The sequence below is a fragment of the Silurus meridionalis genome, chromosome 9 (genome assembly GCF_014805685.1).
Source record: "Silurus meridionalis isolate SWU-2019-XX chromosome 9, ASM1480568v1, whole genome shotgun sequence".
In the NCBI taxonomy this organism is placed as follows: Eukaryota; Metazoa; Chordata; class Actinopteri; order Siluriformes; family Siluridae; genus Silurus; species Silurus meridionalis.
The window spans coordinates 22,164,061-22,185,332 of NC_060892.1; the positions used below are offsets into that span (position 1 = coordinate 22,164,061).

Below are 21,272 nucleotides of genomic sequence, written 5' to 3' on the forward strand. Positions count from 1 at the left end.
ATAACGAGTCACAGCTGTCGGTGATTAGGCAGGCACGGGATAATGAGGCACCATGAGAGCTACCGAGGGGGGCGTGGCAGGGTGCAACTCTGACAGCAGCCGAGGGGGGCGTGGCAGGGGAATCTCTGACAGCTACTGAGGGGGGCGTGGCAGGGGAATCCCTGACAATGTACATGATGTGCGTTAATAAATGAGAATGTGCATGCACGTGTTTTTGAAGGTTTTTTTTACACAACAGCGTTGCCGCGATTTGTTTTGATGAAGGCATGCTTTAAAAATGTACATACGTTTGTTAACAACAAAAGGCATAAGTGCACCTACTAACAGCAGAGATTTACCAGTATACAATACAAACCACCGTCCATTCTCCATACAAACCTTTATTATATTCTCCAACATTATAAACACACAGATCGCTCAAAAAAAAAAAAACAGCGGCTGCACAGTGCCGTCTCACATTTAGTCCACATGTGGAAAGAAAAGAAAAAAAAAAAACAGTAACTAAGTTTCTGAAAACTTATGACCATCAGGCTGAAGTAATCCGCACAAACACACAAAGCAAAGTGTCCGAAAAAACTTACGTCCGCGATGCAGAGGGGGAGATAAGCCGAGAGAGAGAGAGAGAGAGAGAGAGAGAGAGAGAGAGAGAGAGAGAGAGAGAGAGAGAAAGAGAGTTTGTGAATGGAAAAATAGGGAAATTAAAAAATACTGCGACGCGGCACGGCGCGAAGCCGGAAAAAAAACCCGGAAGATCCAAAACCGAACCCGAAACCAAAAACGAGGGACAGAAAAGTCTCAAACGTGAACGACCGAAGAGAGCCGTGCTCCTTACCCTGCTCGTGGCGTCGCTCCTTACCGAGAGCCGTGCTCCTTACCCTGCTCGCCCGTGCGCTCGGTAAGGAGCACGGCTCTCTGGGTAAGAAGCGACGCACGCTCGGTAAGGAGTTGAAGCCGGGAGCGCCGCGCTCCCGTTCATCGCATTTAACAAAAAAAAATGCATATGTGCACTTACAAACAGCAGAGATTCACCAGTATACAATACAACACCTGTAGTATCTGTAAGGTTTGATTTTTCCGCCACTTCCGCGAGTTCTTCTGCGGCTGCACAGAGATAACCGACGTTAAATGGCAAATTTTTTCCCCCCTTGTGCTCGAGATATTAGGGTTCGGCGATCGACATAACCGATAAAAAATGCTTAGAAAAAGCGATAATTTGGCGGTTCCACTTCAAAAAGGTCGACTTAATAGGGTTGTCGAGATAACCGAGGTCGAGATAACCGGGTTCCACTGTACTTTCAAGACCAGTATCATTAATATTGTTAAAAGTCATTATTATTAATAATTAATAGTATTTGATATTATATTGAATGTTACTATTAAAAAGACTAAAATGGGCTGGACTTAATTTATTTAAAAACAAATCCCACAAATTAAATTCAAACTTCATATAACGTTTCTACATTTTTCCCTTTTGAGGTTTTTATGAAAAGAAAAAAAGAATGCCGACTCTCTGCTTTGAAATAATTCCCTGTGAAGGTACACATGACACAATTATTCTAAAATATATCACTGAGAGACAGAATGCCAACTTGTTTGAATAATAAATAAGGGAACAGCAGAATAACAAACACGTTCTATTCATATAACATATGCATATTAAACTCACTTGTTTAAAAAGAAATCAGGTAGGTTCGATATGTCGATTCTCTCGATACAAGACCAGTATCAAAATAATCAAATCGATCCACCCATTTCAATGAGACATCAGAGTGTCTTACAAAGCAAATACATACAAAAAATAGGGAAAGCATCAGGAAGAGAGAAAGTAAAGTGTGAGGGTGCTGAAGCTTAAAGGGCAATGAAAAGCAAACCACAAGTTCAAGTTAGCTTAGCTTATTAATGCTAACACACTTACTCTTACCTCAGAAACCTGCCACATGAAGCGACAAGAAAACACAAAGACACAGAAAGCAGACTTAGCTGCTGTGTGTGTGTGTGTGTGTGTGTGTGTGTGTGTGTGTGTGTGTGTGTGTGTGTGCAGCTTCACACACCCAGTTTTTCTTCTTCTTCTTGCTGCTGTTGTCTGTATTCTCCATGCTGGAGTGGCTGGTGATGCTGGACACACTGTCTGATGAGTGCTGTCTGCGCATACACATCTCTGCCTGTACCGAGACTGAGCCAACAGAACCTATAACACAACACAAAATATATACACAAAAAACAAACACATTATAACAAACAATAACAACTATTTCTACAGTGAATATTCTGCACACGTTCACATTATCCGTTCATCTCAACATTCTATAAAGTTTATAAATCTTAACAGTGTACAAATAACTTACATTTTTACAGTTTCTTGTCCATCCTAGCATAAAAATGATCTCAGATTTTTCTTGCTTACTCAAACTAAGATGTAGTTAATTCACACGTATGCCTAGCTAATTTTGTAATGTAATATTATGGGAAAAGGAGCTGTTATACAATATTACATAATTACTATAATATTACAGTCTCTGTCTCACCTGTACGTTCAGGTTTACAGGCGAGTTCTGGAGTGTTAATGACACCGTTAATAGCAGCTTGAGCTACAGCATTCTGCTTCTTTAGCAACTCGATGGTTTTCCTCAGTTCATTCAGCTCGGAGTCCTACACACATATACATACACAAGCTCAACAAACCACCCAAAAAAATAGTCCTCTTGACATTTATATATTTTTTCTTTATTGTTCTGGTAGTATATAATGTAAATATTTGTATTGTGTTATTGAATTTTTTTTAGCAGGGTTGCCAGATTTCACATATAGTATACACAAATAAATATGTGTACATTTACCTTCTGCTCTGCTGTCATAGTGAGGCTTTTTAATCTGATGGTCATGTTGGCCAGACTCTGCTCAAATGCTGCAACCAAGTGGGCCTGAAAACACACACACACACACACACACACACACACACACACACACACACACAAACACACACACAAACACACATTTACACAACAGCTATTAAATCACAGAGAGGCAAAACAATTTGATATTGCCCTATGTGACTGGGTCTCATTTGCCTGCAATGTCAGTCACAATCTCCATGATAAATAACTCACAGACAAAGCAATGATTCCCAACAGGCCTTCACTGAAGAACATGGAGTCTCAAATTTATCTATTATTTTCTATTACTTTCTTTCTGTCTTTAATTTAAACAGGGTTTTTAACAGAGAACAGGAGGCCAAAGTGAGTGTGGAACAGAGTTTGCAAGTGCAGTATTTATAAACAGAGATTGGGTTGTGGTTTGGGAATACAAAGCCATTTGCAAGTGCAGAGCAGAGATGCAAGCATTGTGAGTGTACTTCTGTTATCGGCTAAAACCCATAGCAATAGTATTTCCGGGTTGCGTCTGCATTGAAGCAGCTGAGAAGGTCCGCTGTCATTATTCAGTATGAAAGCAGCCTCTAGAGGTGAATCACTGTGCTGTTTGTTTTGATACAAGACTGCAAGCTGTAATTTATGTTAGTTCATAGTGCATTAAATAAAGTTAACTACAGAGTAATGTTACAAATGCAATCTTACTTTTAAGCATTACCATTCCACATAAATTTAAACAGTCATGCTTAAAATTAGAGGCAGAGAGTTTTTACATTTGTAAATTTCCCATTGGGATGAATAAAGTATCTATCCACCTCCATATATCCAAAATGGCCATCTTTAAATGTCTTCCCAAAGTCCACAGTATTGAAATTACATTTATTTTTATTTTTTATTTTTTGTAATAAGTTCAGTACTATTTTACATGGAGTGTTTGTGTTTAATCTTTTTTTTAATTGCTTATAGGCAAATGTGATCCAACCTAGCTATAGGTATCGGTAAAATCCACTATTAGTCGACCTTTAGTAACCTCTAAGTATTATATCCCTCTCCATTATTTAATCTCTAATACTAACATTTTACTCTTATTTTTCCTCTTGACAATACTACCAGGCCACCCACTGTGTCTTCAAATTCACAAACTCTTTGTGCTCATTGTGCGATATATCTATTCCTCTTTCACCGAGACCACACCCACTTCACTGAGATAGAACATAAATTTTAGTTTTTTATTTCTAGAATTATTATTATTATTAGTAGTAGTAGTAGTAGTAATAAAAATAATAACTACTATTATTAATCAACCATTATTATTATTATTATTATTATTATTATTATTATTATTATTATTAATAAACTGTTATTATTAATCAACCATTATTATTATTATTATTGTTGTTATTATTATTATTTGTATTGCTTTCTATGGATATAAATAAATGACATCTACACTGTGAGGTGATGATTGACAGCCCTGAGTAATTCAGCTCACATCAACAATTAGACAATAGCACACAACACCCAAGAGACTCAATCACGCTATGAAGAACCGGTTACATACACCCAGCAACACACTGTCAATGTGTGTGTGTGTGTCTGTGTGCATGTGCGTACACTCACGTTAGCACTCAGCTGTGTTGTCAGTGCTGACACTTTCTCCTGTGAGGCATCCAGCTCTCTGCGCAACTTCCGAATCTGAAATTATTATTATTACTATTATTATTACTATTACTGTTGAAAAAGACCTAGAGAAGCTGTCAGAAGAGAGACCAAACAGATACACAGATGAAAAAAGATAATGGAATAAATAAAAAAAGAAAATCGAATGTAAAGGCTAAAAAGAGATGAAGTAAATGTGGGTGGGGCATGACAAAATAGTTAACTTGCACAGGTGTGTTAAAGAAAATATAATAAAAGAAGCATTTCAGGTGTGTGTCTTTGTGTTTGTCAGGGCATGTGTGTGTGTGTGTGTGTGTGTGTGTGTGTGTGTGTGTGTGTGTGTGTGTGTGTGTGTGTGTGTGTGTGTGTGTGTGTGTGTGTGTGTGTGTGTGTGCAGACAACACAGCAGTTAAGATCAAAGAACAACATACACAACACCACTCCTATTCATTAATGTGAAAAACACACAGTGGTGTAAAGGGTCTCTCTTTTTCTCACACATACACCTACACCCACCAACACACCCACACACCCACCAGCACACCCACACTCACACAAACCCACACATGCACACACCATAGTTATACTGTTTTCTATGTTTATGTTTCCAAATGGTATTTTTAAATCATAGTTGTATTCTTCTCATTGTTCTAAGCGGTATAGGCCTAGACTTTAGGATCATTGCCATGGTTACAGTCTTTGTAGTTTGCTGTAGTGATTTTGAATTTTGACTGGGTCAAACAAGAACAGATGCGGGAATAAAGTCATAAAACAATCATGGCTGCATTTACTTTCTTAGAAGCCAATATGAAACACATTATCATGTAATCCTGCTGATATCAGTCATGACCGTGTGTGCTCTCGCACTGCGTCCCAGAGACAGGACTGATTCTTGTTCTGAATCCAAACCTGATTTGAGAACTGTTTCAGGGTTTCACCAGATTCAAGAGGACAGTTACTGAGAATGAGCATGAAACAGTACCTGCATGAAACCACCCTCAGGCACGACTTTACAGCAGGTCATTGAAAGCACACAAAAACATAAGTGATATTCATACATGTGGGGGAAATCCCATAAATAGACAGAGAGAGAGAGAGAAAGAGAGAGTTTTGTGTGTGTGTGTGTGTGTGTGTGTGTGTGTGTGTGTGTGTGTGTGTGTGTGTGGGTGGGTGGGTGTGTCCACTCACCTCTGACTGTGACTTTTCTTCATTCTGTAAAAAATAAAACCAAATAATATAATAATTAACAAGATTTAACATGCACGCACACACCCACACACACACACACACACACACACACACACACACACACACACACAATATAATCTTATAACTGCAAAAACAAATACGAGTAATAATTTATCCAGGGCTTCTAGTAAACTCTGATTCAGGACACAGCACAGAAGTATAAACTTTCATTTATTATAACCAAATTCTACACACATCATCCTACAGAACTGAGGATGTCAATTACTAAAGCAGTGTGTTCAAGCAAACACCAACTGTGTTATGACAACAAGCTGATAGTTCATTCGTCTCCACCTACACTTGTCTGTGTTTCTTCTTTTGTGCTTACATGACAGTACATGCAGCTTTTCACCACTCACACACACACACACACACACACACACACACACACACACACACACACACACACACACACCCAACAGTAACATCCATCCAAGTATTATCACCATAAAAATAGCTTGAGGTATGAAACACACACTCCTTTACACATTACACAAACACACCACACGGACAGACAGACAGACAGACAGACAGACAGACAGACAGACAGACAGACAGACAGACAGACAGACAGAAGACCTAGACAGACAACCAGACAACAAACAGACAAACAGACAACCAAGCAGACACAGAGGCAAACAGACCCAGATAGGCAGACTGACATACAGACACAGACAGGCAGACAGACTAACAGACACATATTGGCAGACAGACAGAAAGACACAGGCAGACAAACAAAGACATGCAGACATGCAGACACACCGACTGACAGACACTGACAGGCAGCAAACTGGCAAAGTGTCTGTTGCAGGCAGACCGACAGACGCAGTCAAGCAGACAGGCAGGCAGATAGCTATATTGGTGGATGAGATGAGATGTATACACACACTGACATGTTAATGATCAGTTGTGTGTCAGCATTTCTTTAAATCTGCCTAATAACCAAAAGCTGTTCTTTTTAATAAATTAATGACATAATATGGTGTGTGTGTCTGAGAGAGAGAGAGAGAGAGAGAGAGAGAGAGAGAGAGAGAGAGAGAGAGCGAGAGAGAGGATAGAGATCTAACATTATTCCAAGAACTCACATCACTGCAGATAGTCAGAGTAGCCATCATCCTTACACTTGTTAAAAATTGTTTTTTTTCCTCAGTATTTGACATTCAAATTCTCTCTCCAGCTCTTTCCTGTTTGTCTGTCAGTCTCTCATTTTCTCTATTCACAGATTAAGAACTCCACATTTCTTTCTCTCTCTCTCTCTCTCTCTCTCTCTCTCTCTCTCTCTCTCTGTCTCAGTGAGACACTCCTCTAGCTCTGCCCCCAGTGGTGCAATAGCATGGCTGCTGAATAGGTTAAGAATGTTCCACTCATTCTTAGACTTCAATGTTATACATCAAGTTTTCCACTCTTTCTCATTCTCTCATTGTCATTCTTCTCTTTTTATTTGTCATTGCACTTAAATAAAGAAATAATAAAAAAAAAAAAACTCACAGTGGAGTAGATGGAAGATGTACTTGAGACCAGGGAAAGAGATGAACCATGTACTGGAGAAGAAAAAGTGAAAAAACACATATCAAATATTTTCCTCAGCTGTAATGTTAATATATCTAAATAAAAATATTTGAGGACTAATTGTATTGCATTAACAACTAAATGTTTAAAAAAGCATATCATCAAATACAGCATATGTATTGGCAGTACTGAAATGTCTTTTCAGCATTTTATTTAAATCTACAGTTCCCTTTCAGGAACTCGAGCCGTGTCAATAACACTTAGGGAACGCTTTTGAACGTACTGAATCACATGTGTAACCAGTCCAACGGAAAAGCATGACGTCACTGGCGGTGTGATGTCACGACCAAGAAGCTATAAAAGCACATGCCGTGAAGACGGCGCTAGCTTCTGTTTGTCTTGTTAAGTGAGAGTAGCAAAAAAAAAATATAAATATATATATATATATATATATATATATATATATATATATATATATATATATATATATATATACATAAAAAATGTGGGAGAATGCTCGGTCAGCTCTCAAGGAAGCCTATGTTTGAGCCTATGTTCGAGGAGGGTGCTCCTGCTCCCGCTCCTGCTCCTTACGGTTCTTGGAGGTGGACCTGTCCCTTTCTTCTTCCAGCCAGATCCAGTGCTTTCTCCCAGGGTTCGGAAGCACGCCTTTCTGTGGTTTCTTCCCCCGTGCATAGTGCTGCGCTCCACCTCTCTTCCTCTGAGGAGGGCGAGAGTATGGACGCCAGCAATCCCGTAGAGGATACGCCCCCACAGCCAGTTCAGTTCAAGGAGCTGTTGGAGGATATGCAGAAACAACGTCCCCTAAGCAAGTTGGATGTATGTTTCCTGCAACCGACATCGCTGCTTCCATGCCAGGGTCTGCCGTTTTTCCCAGGCTTGCACACTTAGGTGACCAGTTCCTGGAAGAATCCTTATTCGGCCCACCTCTTCAGCCCCTGCATCTCTCTCTCTACGCTAATGTAGTAGGTTTGAAGGAGTCCGGTAGTGGGGTTGAAGAGACGATGGCTGGCTATCTCTCCCCACAGAAACACCTCCGGCTCACCCTGTCAGATTTGTTCTTCTGGACACCCCTGTGGTGCGACGAGCCTGTTTGGCGATGTCGTGAATACGTTGAGTATTTTCAGGAGGCCAAGAAACAGTTGCGGCATTCCAGTGGTTTCTCTCTCGCTGCCCTCATGGGGCTGCACGGTGGGCACAGCCCCGACCAACAAGTGCTGGGCATTGTTAAAGTGTCACCACTTGCTCTTCCACAGAAACTGGGGACCTTGGGCGGCGTTCCAGGCAGAGACCCAAGGAGCTGATGGATCTGAAGACCGTCATCTTTAAAAGAAAAGATCTTGACAGCCAGAAGTTTTTTGGGGTCTCCGCCAGGGGGCAACGTGTACCTAGGCATATGGTGCCCGCCCCTCCACGCCACCCTCAGGGTTTTAACCCTGACACGAAGAGTGCTCTCTCGCCGCCTTTCAGGAGGTCCTCAGAGCTGCGCCAGGGCACCAGTGGTCATTTTCGAAAGACTGATTTCTTTAAGAAATCTGGCAGCCTGGAACAGCCTGGCGGACGTGTCTCAGTAGGTCAAGTCTATACTCACGGCCATCATGAAAGAATGCCAGCTACTCAATGTGATGCAGTTTCAAAGAATGCTGGGTGTGATGGCAGCTGCATCCAATGTGGTGCCACTTGACCTCCTATACATACTCCCCTACAGTGGTGGCTCAGAAACAGAGCCCTGTTCCCTACATGGTAATTTCTTTACATGCATAAGTCATTTCTTCAAGAACAGTGCGCTAAATGGGACCTACCCGTTGTTCTGGAGGCCTTGTCTAAAACTCCCTTTGAGCCCCTTTCTGATGTGCCCTTGAAATTTTTCACAGTCAAGACTGTTTTTCTACTAGCCATCTTTTCTACAAAGAGGGTTGAGGACCTTCAGGACCTTTCCGTGAGCCCTTTTCCTGTAGTTTACCCCAGGCATGGCCAGTGCCTTCCTCTACCAAAGACAGAGTATGTTCCCAAGGTGCCCTTGGCTGTCCCACGACAGGTTGCACTCCAGTCATTCTATCCTCCTTCTTTTCAGGCCCCTAACCAGGAGAAGCTTAACCGGGTGTGCCCAGTGCGAGCATTGGACACATACCTCCACAGAACTGCCATGTGGAGAAAGTCGGACAGCTGTTTGTCTGCTATGGTCTGTAAAAAAAGGGTACTCCTGCTAATAAGCAGACCATCTATAGGTAGATTGTGGATGCTATCCACTCCTCTTATGGTCCTTTGGTCTCCCCGCTTCTTTCAGGGCCAGAGCGCACTCCAACCGGAGTGTGGCGGCCTCTAAGGCCTTGTCCTCTGGGGTATCTCTCCAAGACATTTGCAACGCTGCGGGCTGGTCCACCTCGCTGACCTTAGGCAGGTCGTAGAGCCTTGACCTTAGCACCACTCTTGGCCACTTTGTCCTTTGACCTAGCCGTGCTTATCAACACTAGGCAGAGATTGCTCAGTTTGGCGGTATTGGACAAAGCGTTGTTGATGCAGCACGAGTTCCTGAAATGAAACGTCTTTAGGTTACGTATTTAGCCCTGGTTCCCTAAGAAAATTAGATGCTGTGTATCCAAGCCACACTTCCTGCATCCCTGCAAGCGCTTCCTTCACTTTCAAAGCTAGCGCCGTCTCCACAGCATGTGCTTTTAAAGCTTCCTGGTAATTTTTTTTTATTTGGCCCGATTGCTCATGTGATTCCGAGCGAGGAAACGCAGAAGCGTTCCCAAAGCATTGCTGATGCAGCATCTCGTTCCCTTGGGGAACCAGTGTTACATACGTAACCTAGAGACGTTACTGTAATATATAGTACAATCAGTATATTATTCCATTATAGTGTGTATTTTAGTCCATATATAGAATGTTGGTGCAGTGTGTAAAGCGAAGAACAAAAAAGTGAAATAGGAACTTTTAAATAAAACCTTGAATACATCAAACAAGCTTCTTTTATTTCATAAATTGTTCTCAAATGATCTTATTGTTCATTATTGTTTCTGCAGATCAGAGAAGTAGGGTAATAATAATAGGATTTGCTAACTGGCTAACTTTCAGACAGGAGGAAAAGGAAAGGGGTATATTGCTATGGGTAACAGTGTTGCATGTTATGCGAGTTGCCTTTTTAATATCCGCAGACAAAAAACTCAAGCCAGCACTTTCTGCAATGATAATGTTCAGATTACTTTGTGCTGAGATAAGCATGGGTGTATAGCTTCAAATTACACACCAGGACAAATGACACACTCTGAGACCAACCGCACACACCCTGAAAATATAAGACCCCGCAGGACAAGAGCAGAAAGTGAGGTGATGACAAACAGATGAGAGATCAGACACGACAGGGAAGGAAATCCACCCTGTGTGTGTGTGTGTGTGTGTGTGTGTGTGTGTGTGTGTGTGATGCTCTTTATATCTGATACACTGATCCTGTTTTACAAAACCACTAACAAACAGTTTTCCCCCGGCGGGTGATTTATAAATGAATAGATAATGTAACGCTGCACGTTATTCAAGCACACAAAAGACAGAGGGGGTGGAGAGAGATAAAGATCCAGTGATGGGGAAAAAAAGACTTCCTGATGATGATTATGGCAGCTCTTCATTCCTGACTCAACTCACATTAATTAAAATGTATTACCATCAAATTAAAAAGTTATAGTTTTACATATTATTGACTTTTTCTCCCTCAGTCACCACATTAAAGCACATTTCACTAAACCTCTGAGCCCTTCTCCAGTTTATCATCCTTCCCATCTAGATGTGATTCAGTTGGCTGATACTTTTATCCAAAGACACTTATAGTCAGGAAGAGGAGAAAGACGTGAGTATCTTATTTAAGTTATTGCTGACATTTGAGCTAGCAAGCGTCTGCTTCACAGACTAAATCTATGAGCACCCACCTCCCCACTCCTTCCTGTTCCCTTACCTTCCTCAAACCCATCTCTGAAGGAAGCAGAGCGGCTCATGATGCGGGTTTTCTCATCCAACGACACACAGGAGTTTCTTAGACGAGTCTCATTGCACATGTCCAGCCCTGCATCCTGATTGTTTAAACTGCTGTTGCGCAAACTCACAAGGTTTATCTGAGCAACTGTAGTGGGACTGGCTGAAAACATACATACATACACACACACACACACACACACACACACACACACACACACACACACACACACACACACAAACACACTTGAAAACAAACTTAGTCCAGCATTTTTGTAAAAAATAAATAAAAGATTAAATTCTGTAATAAAATGATTTTTGTGGTGAGTGATTTTGGTGTCATTGATTCTCTGATGTGTTTTGATCGGCATAAAGAAGGTGAGATTACCAAGCTGCCCAAAATTAAAACGCGTCCCAGACGGTGAGGTCAGGCTGGAGCCGGTAGAAAACGGTGAGTTACTGGCCGAGTCCTGCAATCCGCTGATAGAATGCGAGCGCAGCCAATCACGTGCCTCCTCTGGGCGGAGCTGTGGTGAGGGCGTATACCTGCAGGAAAACATCATAGGTTATCTCATTGAAAAATGACTGGTCACTACTGGCATAATAGTCTCGCAATACCGTTGTGTGTGTATTCGTGTGTTTGTGTAGGAATGAGAGAGAGAAGTGATGTGAAGTCTGATGGAGCTGACTTCACATGTACTCAATATCACTATGCAAGCAGCTTGTTCTAGGTTAAAGTTATACAGCAAAAGAAGGGAACATTACAAAGCTGAGCATAAACATAGCGCTAAAACAGCTTGCCCACAGACACACAATACACACACACACACACACACAGATGGCATAATTCCACATTGGCCAAAGTGTGCACAGCCGTGACCAAAAAAACAGCAAAAAGAAACTGGCAATACTGTTTCCAAAGCAGCTTCATGAGCTTCCCTTAAAGGAGTAGTGTGACCAAAAAGAATTCCCCCTGACCTGTTATGATTCTCCCTTACAGAAGAGGTCCACCTAAAAACATATTCTTATCTTATTTATTACGACTTGTTTTTTTTATTATTCCTGTAAAAAGTTTCCACATTGACATCATGTGTTGTCATTGCTGTCATCGCACTTACAATGACATTTTATAGAGCAGAATAAAAAAAATCCTCAATCTCTAGCAATCTCTAACCATCATAACAGTCAGGAATGAAACTGATGCTGAAATAAAATCAAATAGTAAAAAGCATAAGAACAATATAAGTATATAACAGATGTACGATATACAGCTCAAAACTCAGGTAACACACGCACAGGCACGCACACGCACGCACACACGCACAAATACTGCTAGCAAATCAAAACTGCTACATTTAGCCAATAGAAAAATCGATGCAAGGACAAAACACACAAAATGCACAGAAGCCACAGGGTATTTAGCAGAAGTTAAGTGCACTAACACCTTTACCTGTTCTGTTTCCGAGGCAAGGTGTTGCAACTGAATTTTGGACTAGCAGAGGGGGAAGACAAGGGACTAAAAAATGGTTTAGGGATTAGAGAAGAGAAGGGGGGAGAAAAGGGTTGAGAGGGTGGATCTAGGAAGAAATATGCATAAGTTATTGGGAAAATTTTATTTTACTTAACTCCATTCAAAGTCTTCATTCCTAAACCAAAACTAATCCAGATTCATGTTAACAGTGGCAAGATTCAGAATGTTAACCAATTTTTCCTATTCAGAACTCTTTTTCTAAATCAGCCATGTCAAACTCAAGTCACATGTCACATCCGGCCCATGATACAATTATATCCAGCCCATAAGATAATTTAATTTGTCTATTATTAATGGCCCATCGGTAAATCATACTTATAACACTCATACTACAAATCCCACAATGCACTGCAACAAAACAAGAGCTGTGAGCGGCAGAATTTTCCTCTCTGCTTCTATAATGACACACTCATCAATTAGTGATGGAAAGATTGGATCATTTTAGTGACTTGGTTCTTTAAATGTCGTTCATCATAATAAACGAATCTTTTTCGTTAATCACCTTCATAGTGTATATGGGAGTCACATGACAAAAGAATGAGGTAAATGAAATACTCAATTCTGTTTCCTATACATAAACTACAAAGATTTTTCCATGCTTTGCTCATGCGTGTCCAGAAGAAAATAAACTAATCACTCTTGAAAGCTACATCGAGTCAGATTAATGAAGTATTGAAAATGAACGAATCGTACATGACAACAACCCATCACTGTTATCAATGTGCCTATAAAGTGACATTTAAGCTAGCCACCCAACAAAACTGGCTAAACGAAAAGTGAACTTTGAAACCGGGAGCTTTCATTACATGTGAGAGGCAGAGTACCTGTTTGTTGACATCGAGGGTAAACTTGTGTGCCTCATTTGCAAAGCTAATAAAAGAATTTAACATAACTCTGCAATATGAGACAAAACATCAGGACAAGTACAAAAACCTGGTCACACAGCAAAAGAGTCTGATGTCACAGCAGAATATGTTCACAAAAGCAAAATCACAAAGGGAAGCTGCTGTCAAAGCTAGTGGCAGAAGAGATTAAATGTGAGTGTGATGATTAAAGTGTAAGAAGTCTTAAAGCAAGCATTTGTAAATGTAAGCAGAAGCAGAAATACTGTTGCTGATCAGATATGTGAGCTCGCCACTGATTTTCACTGATCAGCCGAGTAAAGATGTCAAGCATCTGGCTTGGACAATATGGCATGAGAGAGAAAAAGAATTGCCTGTATGGTTTTTTTTGTTTGTTTACATTTTTTTTTTACCTATATTTGAAAAAAATGTTTCATAACAGACATGAACAAAAATTGTTCATATATGAAACAAGTTATTGTTAATTAAAAAACATTATTTTAAAAATGTATTTATTTTTTAAGAATAAATATTGTAGTCTGTCTGGTGAAATACACATTTCTGTTTACATCATAATCAGTTTTAAACTGTTGAATAAATCTAAATCCTGATCTGCCACCAACGTGTTTTAAATTAGAGCCCCTTCAATGATTAAGTTTGACAGACCTGTGCTACAGACACCAAGCATTCAAATTGTCTAATGATCCCATCTAAATACAGATTCGAATATACATTTAAAACAAGTCCATCCAAATACCTCAGTAGAAAACACTGGTAATACACTATTCAGCTACAAAGTTAAATCAATCCATCCACGAGATCTCACTCAGTTTATCATTCCTTACACTTCTGTCTATTTATTCTACTGTACACTGAAATCCATACACACATATGTCACATTTAAATACTTACCAATTGCCATACTTATCTCACATACAGTACATCCAAACAACTTTACAGGATTACTAGTGTTTAAATACCCCATTAGGGATGCCTCTGTATCCAAACACCTAAATATTCTATTTAAAGACCACTGTTGCATATCCCATCTGACTCACCTCTCTATCTTGACGCTTCCAGTACGAGTGATTGGATGGTAGCCGTTGTCACGGTGATGCCCACTGCTCACTGACATATCAATGGATTCACTGCTAGTGTGCATGCTGCTGACAGAGGGGTGGCCCCATGTCCCTGTGCCCCCTGAGTAGCCCGAGCCAGGGCTGGACACCTGCTCACCGCCCCCTGCACCCAGACTACTGCCTGCTGAGGAAGAGTCCAAGAGCCCAGCAGATGGAACTGAATGGTGAGCCAAGGTGGCGTGAGGGTTTGAAATTACCACAGAATTTTTCAGGTTCTCTGTGGCAGAGGCTTGCTTAGCAGCTTTACCTCCAAAAAGTCTAAGGACAAATGAAAGAAGACAGCTGAAATAAAAGCAGCAAGTAGAAAAAGTACAATATAAAGAGCTAAGAGGGTCAGATCTAACAGACGTTTGGGAATTGCATTTTTCTGACCTTAGTAAAAAATTATTTATTTATTGTTTCCCCACATTTGACCTTTAAACCTTTTAAAACCTGCCATGTTATTTGTAAATGATGTCTAATCTTATTGCAAGCAAACAAAATATTTTATTTATTTTTTATTTTTTTAAATGTAATCTCTGCCATGTCAAATAGCTTTATGTTGATTTTTCCAGTAACAATGAAAATTTGAGCCCATTTTCAGTTATTGATTCAGTTATTGGGTCTTCCAGTGATTTTTCACTTCTGAGAGCTGGCTAAAAAATGCATTAAAAGGAGGTCATGCAAAAAAAAAGGAAAGTGCATCTATTGTGATAAACATTATGAACACGACATCAACACTGCACCACAGCTAACAATCTCAGAGAAATTTAACATTCAAATACAGTGACTACGAAAGAGAGGTGTTTACACTTTATCTACTAAACAGAATGTTCTCAGTTATAATACATTATATTATAATTAATATTGAATGTAAAAAGATCACAATGAGATATTTTTCCTCAACTGCCCAGCCCAGATTGAACAAAACCATATTTAAGAAGTACCACAAAAGCCCACTAGAGGGGATCAGACAGTTTTGACTTCTGTATGGAAACTGGCCTGACCTCATGAGAAAAACCGAGGTTTCTTTTTGTTACTGGGGTTAAGGCCTGGGTTAAATTTGGCATAGCATTAACGTACTACATCATTAAATAAGTGGAATATCATAACAAAAACACACATATTTCAAATTCTAGCACAAAAAGTGTGTGCGTGTGTGTGTGTGTGTGTGTGTGTGTGTGTGTGTGTGTGTGTGTGTGTGCGTGCGTGTGCATATATACCTGCGTAGTGTGGGTGATGAAACCTCTGTATATTTACACCCTTGTCTTGCTGTCTGTGGAATTGTTGAGCTTGAGCCAACCACGTTTGCTCTTAAGTTGTCCATTTCTGAGACTCCTCCCTTTTCCTTGTCAGTCTGATTGGTTTTCACGTTGGGGATAGACTCTTGTATCTTATTGGCCAAAACAATGAGGTTGCTGGCAGGGCCTCGGCCGCTTGATCCTGATTCAATGCTGCTGGTAGATGAGCGTTTGTGGGAGGAGCGTGAAGGTCGTGGCAGGCTGCGGTACTGTGGTGTTGACCTGATGCTGGTTGCTAGGCCACCATCCTCTTGAGTCACCATGGCACACTCTGGTGTTGAGCCTTTTACACAAGATCTGACTCCACCAACCATAAGCGCTGTGGATTTGGGGATTTTCCCCAGTGTGGCTGAGCCACTGATGACCGTGACTCTGCTAGCTGATACCATAGCTGTGCTGGAAGTCGTTGCTGTAACAGTGAGACCAGATATAGACCCAGAAGTGGGTTTTTTAAAGCCGAAGGCAACACGGGAAGAGGCAGGGTCACAGCTCTGGATGTTGTTAGTATGGGGAGAAATGCATCCTTTCTCTGACACTTTAGAGTCATCTGTTTTAGCTAAAAAAAACAACAACAGCCAAGTAAAAGCCTTTTATATTATTATGAAAAGTTATTGAGTTCAATAGGTATAATATACATATAATATATTTACAACTCTCTGTAAATATAACATGCTATCTACTTAGTTTATTAGTCATTAACATAATATTAAAGTGCTACTTGAATCTGCAGTCAGCGAACACAAGTAAATTAAAATTTGACTTCTAGTCTGTCTCTATGTAGCTAACTGTACATTATAAAACATTCACACAATGCTTGTAACAGTGTATCATGAGAAAAACAGACACCCCCTCAAACACCAACATCTACAAAGTACATCATTCAAACAGGAAATGACCGATATTTCGAATGTAGTGTTTTCTAATGTTTTGACAGCGTCTAGTATGAAGACAGCAGTGTAGCAGTAACACCCACCGGTTCCATGTGTTTTCATCACCCCTGGTCCTGAGGTAACCGTCAAGTTTTTCGTGCGTGGAGAAGTCACGCCCACCTGGGCACTCATGCCCCGTCTCCATGAACCAGTCTGAGAGGTGGCACCGCTCTTCTTTCCAGATCCTCCCTTATCCCACTCATCTGACACATCAGAAGAGTTTTTCGAGCCAGACTCCATCTTCAAGCTGCTGTCCGAACCTCTGTCTGATTTCTTGACTTCATCACAAGACCAGCTTGAGTTTCTCTCAGCTACTGAATGTTTCTCAGAATCAGTCTGTAGCTATAAATATAAAAAAACAGAAATACAAATGAATAACCCAATACCATCTGGTAAGAAGTGAAATATTATTTAACTAATTTAACTATTATTGTATAATAATTAATAATGCATGCAGACATTAGAGCATGTTACGTACAGATCAGTGTGTGTGTGTGTATGTGTGTGTGTGTGTGTGTGTGTGTGTGTGTGTGTAAGTGTGTGTGGCAAGGAAAAATTCCCCGAATTGGCATAAGGAAGAAACCTTAAGGAGGACCAGACTCAAGAGGAAACCCATCCTCATCTGGGTTGCACCGAATGTCCATTTATAGAAGATATAAGATGTTGCGGGGTACAGTGATGATGATCAGAAGCGAAAAGTCTCGTGCGTGTGTGTGGGGGTGTGTACACATGCTTACTTGGGTGTTCATGATTCTGCATGAAGCAGACGTGTGTGTGTACAAGCTGATGGAAGAACTAGTGTTGATATCATCAGTGTCGATTGTATCACTAATGCCACTACTGACGGAACTGCTGTCATCCCAACTGAGAAAGAGAGAGAGAGAAAAAAAGAGAGAGAGAAGAGAGAAAGTACATGTTCAGTACTGGGAAAGTCACTAGTTTATAATTGCAATTAGAAGCATTTCCCTTTAAAAAAATGCATCAATTCCTGCAGATCCACTTTAAAAAATATTACAAGAAAATTACTTTTTATATTTAAACATTTAAACCCCTGACAGTCTTTACTCTGTTTTCCGGTGTGGAAGACGTACTTGTATTAATGTGTTCAAAAGAAAAAGCCCTGTATTATAATTAATTCATAACGGTTCATAACACACAAACACACTCTCTCTCTCTCTCTCTCTCTCTCTCTCTCTTTCCCACCCACACAAACACAGACCCAAACACACATTCTATCTCTCACATTCACTTACAAACACATAAAGACAAACACACATACAATCTTAACCTTTGACACACATGGGTTTCATGTGAAAATCATGCAAAAAAAAGAAAAAAAGCAGTAAAAAACCAAAGCACATACACACACATTTGTCTACCTGTACAGGGATCCTTGGTTGCTGTAGATATCAGAAATCTGAATCAAGGTCAGGGAGTGAATGGAATGTTGATGCTTCATGGGTTTAGTGCTGAGATCTTGGTCTATTTTCTATTCTTTCTGTCTACTGTCCACTATGTAATTATTTCTTATTTACTTCTTCACTCTCTATTCATCTTTTCATCTTGCAGTCACTCCATTCATCTATTCACTGCCTCCAAGTTTACCTCCCTCTCCCTCTCTCTCTATCTCTCTTTCTCTCTCTCTCTCTGTCTGTCTCTGCCCTCTTTCTCATTTTGTGTAATCAGATCCGAGAGCAGAGTTAACCAGTGAACTGCTGGCCACACACAGAGACACAGACACAGACACAGACACACACAGACACACAGACACACACACACACACACACACACACACACACACACACACACGTATGACTCATTTGATTAAAGGTCATTACTTTGACATCCAAATAATAAAAACAAAGCAAAAGACACTGCTTTGAGCATCAATTTGATTATAATATGAAATTAATTATACTATATATTAAAGTATTTTCTTCAAATCCATCCACATGCAGCCATATTTACTTGTTCAAACTATAAAACTAGATTTTTTTTCTGAGGTGTTTCCACTTTGTCCCTTAAACACACAGTTGAATGTGGCATTTTACACACACACACACACACACACACACACACACACACACACACACACACACACACACACACACACACAAACACACACAGTCTTTGGCTGTCCTTGTGGAGTGGTTGATTTTAATTAGAGATCAGTGTAGCTCTCTGGAAAACAGAACTGTTATTACTGCTTCACTGAACATACAGAACTAAAAAGGCACAACCACAGCAAACTGAGGTTCTCCATCCGCCTCTCTCTGCAGATCTGTCCATCTTTCTCTAACACTCCCTCTCTCTGCGTGCCAATCTCTGGCTCACTCCACCTCTCCCATTATTATACAATCTTATAAACGCTCACCCTAAACACAAAGTTTGGCTCAGTAACATCATTTCTGCACTTTATATATACAGCAGAATCAGTTAATGTTCACCAAATTAAATATACTCATCAAACTAAATCATTAACCTTCTAGCACAACTATCAGTCAAAGAGATACCATATGGCTGAGGAGGAAGGCTCAATTAATTGTCTGCAGTTTTGTTACTAGACAAAAACACTACTAACAATGTTATTTACTAACTTTTTTTTTCATTCTCACATTTGTATTCATATGTGTGTTCTCTTATAATGTCTAAGTAAGTGAAGTATTTATTTCAGGACTGAGGTTGCATGTCTAAATACAGCATTATGGGAGGGCACCACTGCCACACACATACATACTGTACATACACACACACACACACACACACACACACACACACACACACACAAAGCAAAGTGTTTTCTTAGATCACACAGACATATAAGGCTCTTATGCTCTGTCAGAACTGTGACCTCTCTAAGAAAAAATCCCAGCTTCCTAAAATTGCTGGGATATGTGAAGAAAAGATTTTACTGCAATGTAATGTACATGTGACAAGTGTAAAGAACCTTCACATGTACATAGGGTTCAAGTCATGGCTGGGCCATTCTGTGTTGTCTTAGCTATGTGCTTGGTGTCGTGCAGCAAGGTGAACCTTCAGCACAGTCTGAGGTCCTGAGCACTGTAAAACAGGTTTTTATTGAGGATATTTCTGTACTTTGCTCCATTCAGCTTTCCCTCAACCCTGACCAATTGTCCAGTCCCTGCTGAAAAAACTAAACCAAAAAAACCATGATGCTACCACCATCATGCTTCACTGTTGAGATGATTTTGGTCAGGTGCCTAGTTTCCTCCAGATATAATTTTTAGAGCTAAGGCCAAAAAGTTCAATCAGATGGTGTCAGCATGTGTTTCGAGTTCCTGATGAGGAGTACCAAGAAAATTTTGTCAAGTATGGTGGTGGAAGCATAATGGTTTGGGGCTGCATGAGTGGTACTGAAGAGCTGTGTTTCATTGAGGGAAACATGGATTCCAACATGTACTGTGATATTCTGAAGCCAAACATGATGCCCTCCCTTCATAAACTGGGCCGAACGGCAAATTTCCAACATTACAAAACATTCCAAGCACATCTGAAGGTGATGGAGTGGCCAAGTATGTCTCCAGACCTGAACCATATTAAGCACCTGTAGGGCATCCTTAAGCTGAAGGTGGAGAAGCTCCATAAGTCTAATATACAGAAGCTCCATGCAGTCATTATGGAGGAGAGGATCACAGCAACAACCTGTGCAGCTCTGGTGAATTACATGCCCAGGAGGATTAAGGCAGTGATGGATAACCGTGAAGCTCAAACAATACATTGACACTTTGGACATGGTTTTGACTGTGTGGACACATATTCACTTAGAGTGGGCTCACTTTTGTTGCCCAGATATTTAGACAATAATGGCTGTATGTTGAGTTATTTTCAGAGGACAGTTAATCTGTACTGTTAAACAAGCTGCACATTGACGATAGATAGATAGATAGATAGATAGATAGATAGATAGATAGATAGATAGATAGATAGATAGATAGATAGATAGATAGATAGCAGAATTCTCTGTACTGGACTAAACTGGTGATTACTGATGGCAATAGCAGATGTGTAGAGGAGAAGGGGAACTCCACAGATCCTGAATAAGATCCTGCTCTGCCTTGATACCACAAATTGAGATGTCGCTCCAGCACATAGAGAAAATGGAGCAGGGTGAATTAAGGCTGGGGTGTTTACTGTACTGATTTTGTGATTGAGTTGTAACGACCCAGCATGCCTCAGTGACAAAATGCCTCACTTAACACAATATCTTCTATAAGAAAATAAAGCCGCAGTGGCTCTGTTCCAATCAGGGTTTCTAACTGC

General features: G+C 40.4%; 1 protein-coding gene across 6 annotated transcripts in view; it reads right to left on the reverse strand.

Moving 5' to 3' along the window:
- nav2a (neuron navigator 2a) overlaps positions 1 to 21,272 on the reverse strand; it is a 97,523-nt gene that overhangs the window by 17,919 nt on the left and 58,332 nt on the right. For 4 of the 6 annotated variants that reach the window (XM_046857490.1, XM_046857487.1, XM_046857486.1 and 1 more), the window contains 13 exons: positions 17,729 to 17,855; positions 17,036 to 17,333; positions 15,985 to 16,618; positions 14,702 to 15,040; positions 12,721 to 12,786; positions 11,659 to 11,816; positions 11,254 to 11,433; positions 7,263 to 7,315; positions 5,715 to 5,738; positions 4,488 to 4,562; positions 2,838 to 2,921; positions 2,526 to 2,649; positions 2,052 to 2,188 (listed from right to left, as the gene is read on the reverse strand). In XM_046857490.1, the coding sequence (XP_046713446.1) occupies positions 2,052 to 2,188; positions 2,526 to 2,649; positions 2,838 to 2,921; positions 4,488 to 4,562; positions 5,715 to 5,738; positions 7,263 to 7,315; positions 11,254 to 11,433; positions 11,659 to 11,816; positions 12,721 to 12,786; positions 14,702 to 15,040; positions 15,985 to 16,618; positions 17,036 to 17,333; positions 17,729 to 17,855 (2,299 nt within the window). Of the gene's footprint in view, positions 1 to 2,051; positions 2,189 to 2,525; positions 2,650 to 2,837; positions 2,922 to 4,487; positions 4,563 to 5,714; positions 5,739 to 7,262; positions 7,316 to 11,253; positions 11,434 to 11,658; positions 11,817 to 12,720; positions 12,787 to 14,701; positions 15,041 to 15,984; positions 16,619 to 17,035; positions 17,334 to 17,728; positions 17,856 to 18,370; positions 18,490 to 21,272 lie in introns of those variants that run through there. The other 2 variants (XM_046857491.1, XM_046857489.1) reach the window with 2 other exon arrangements.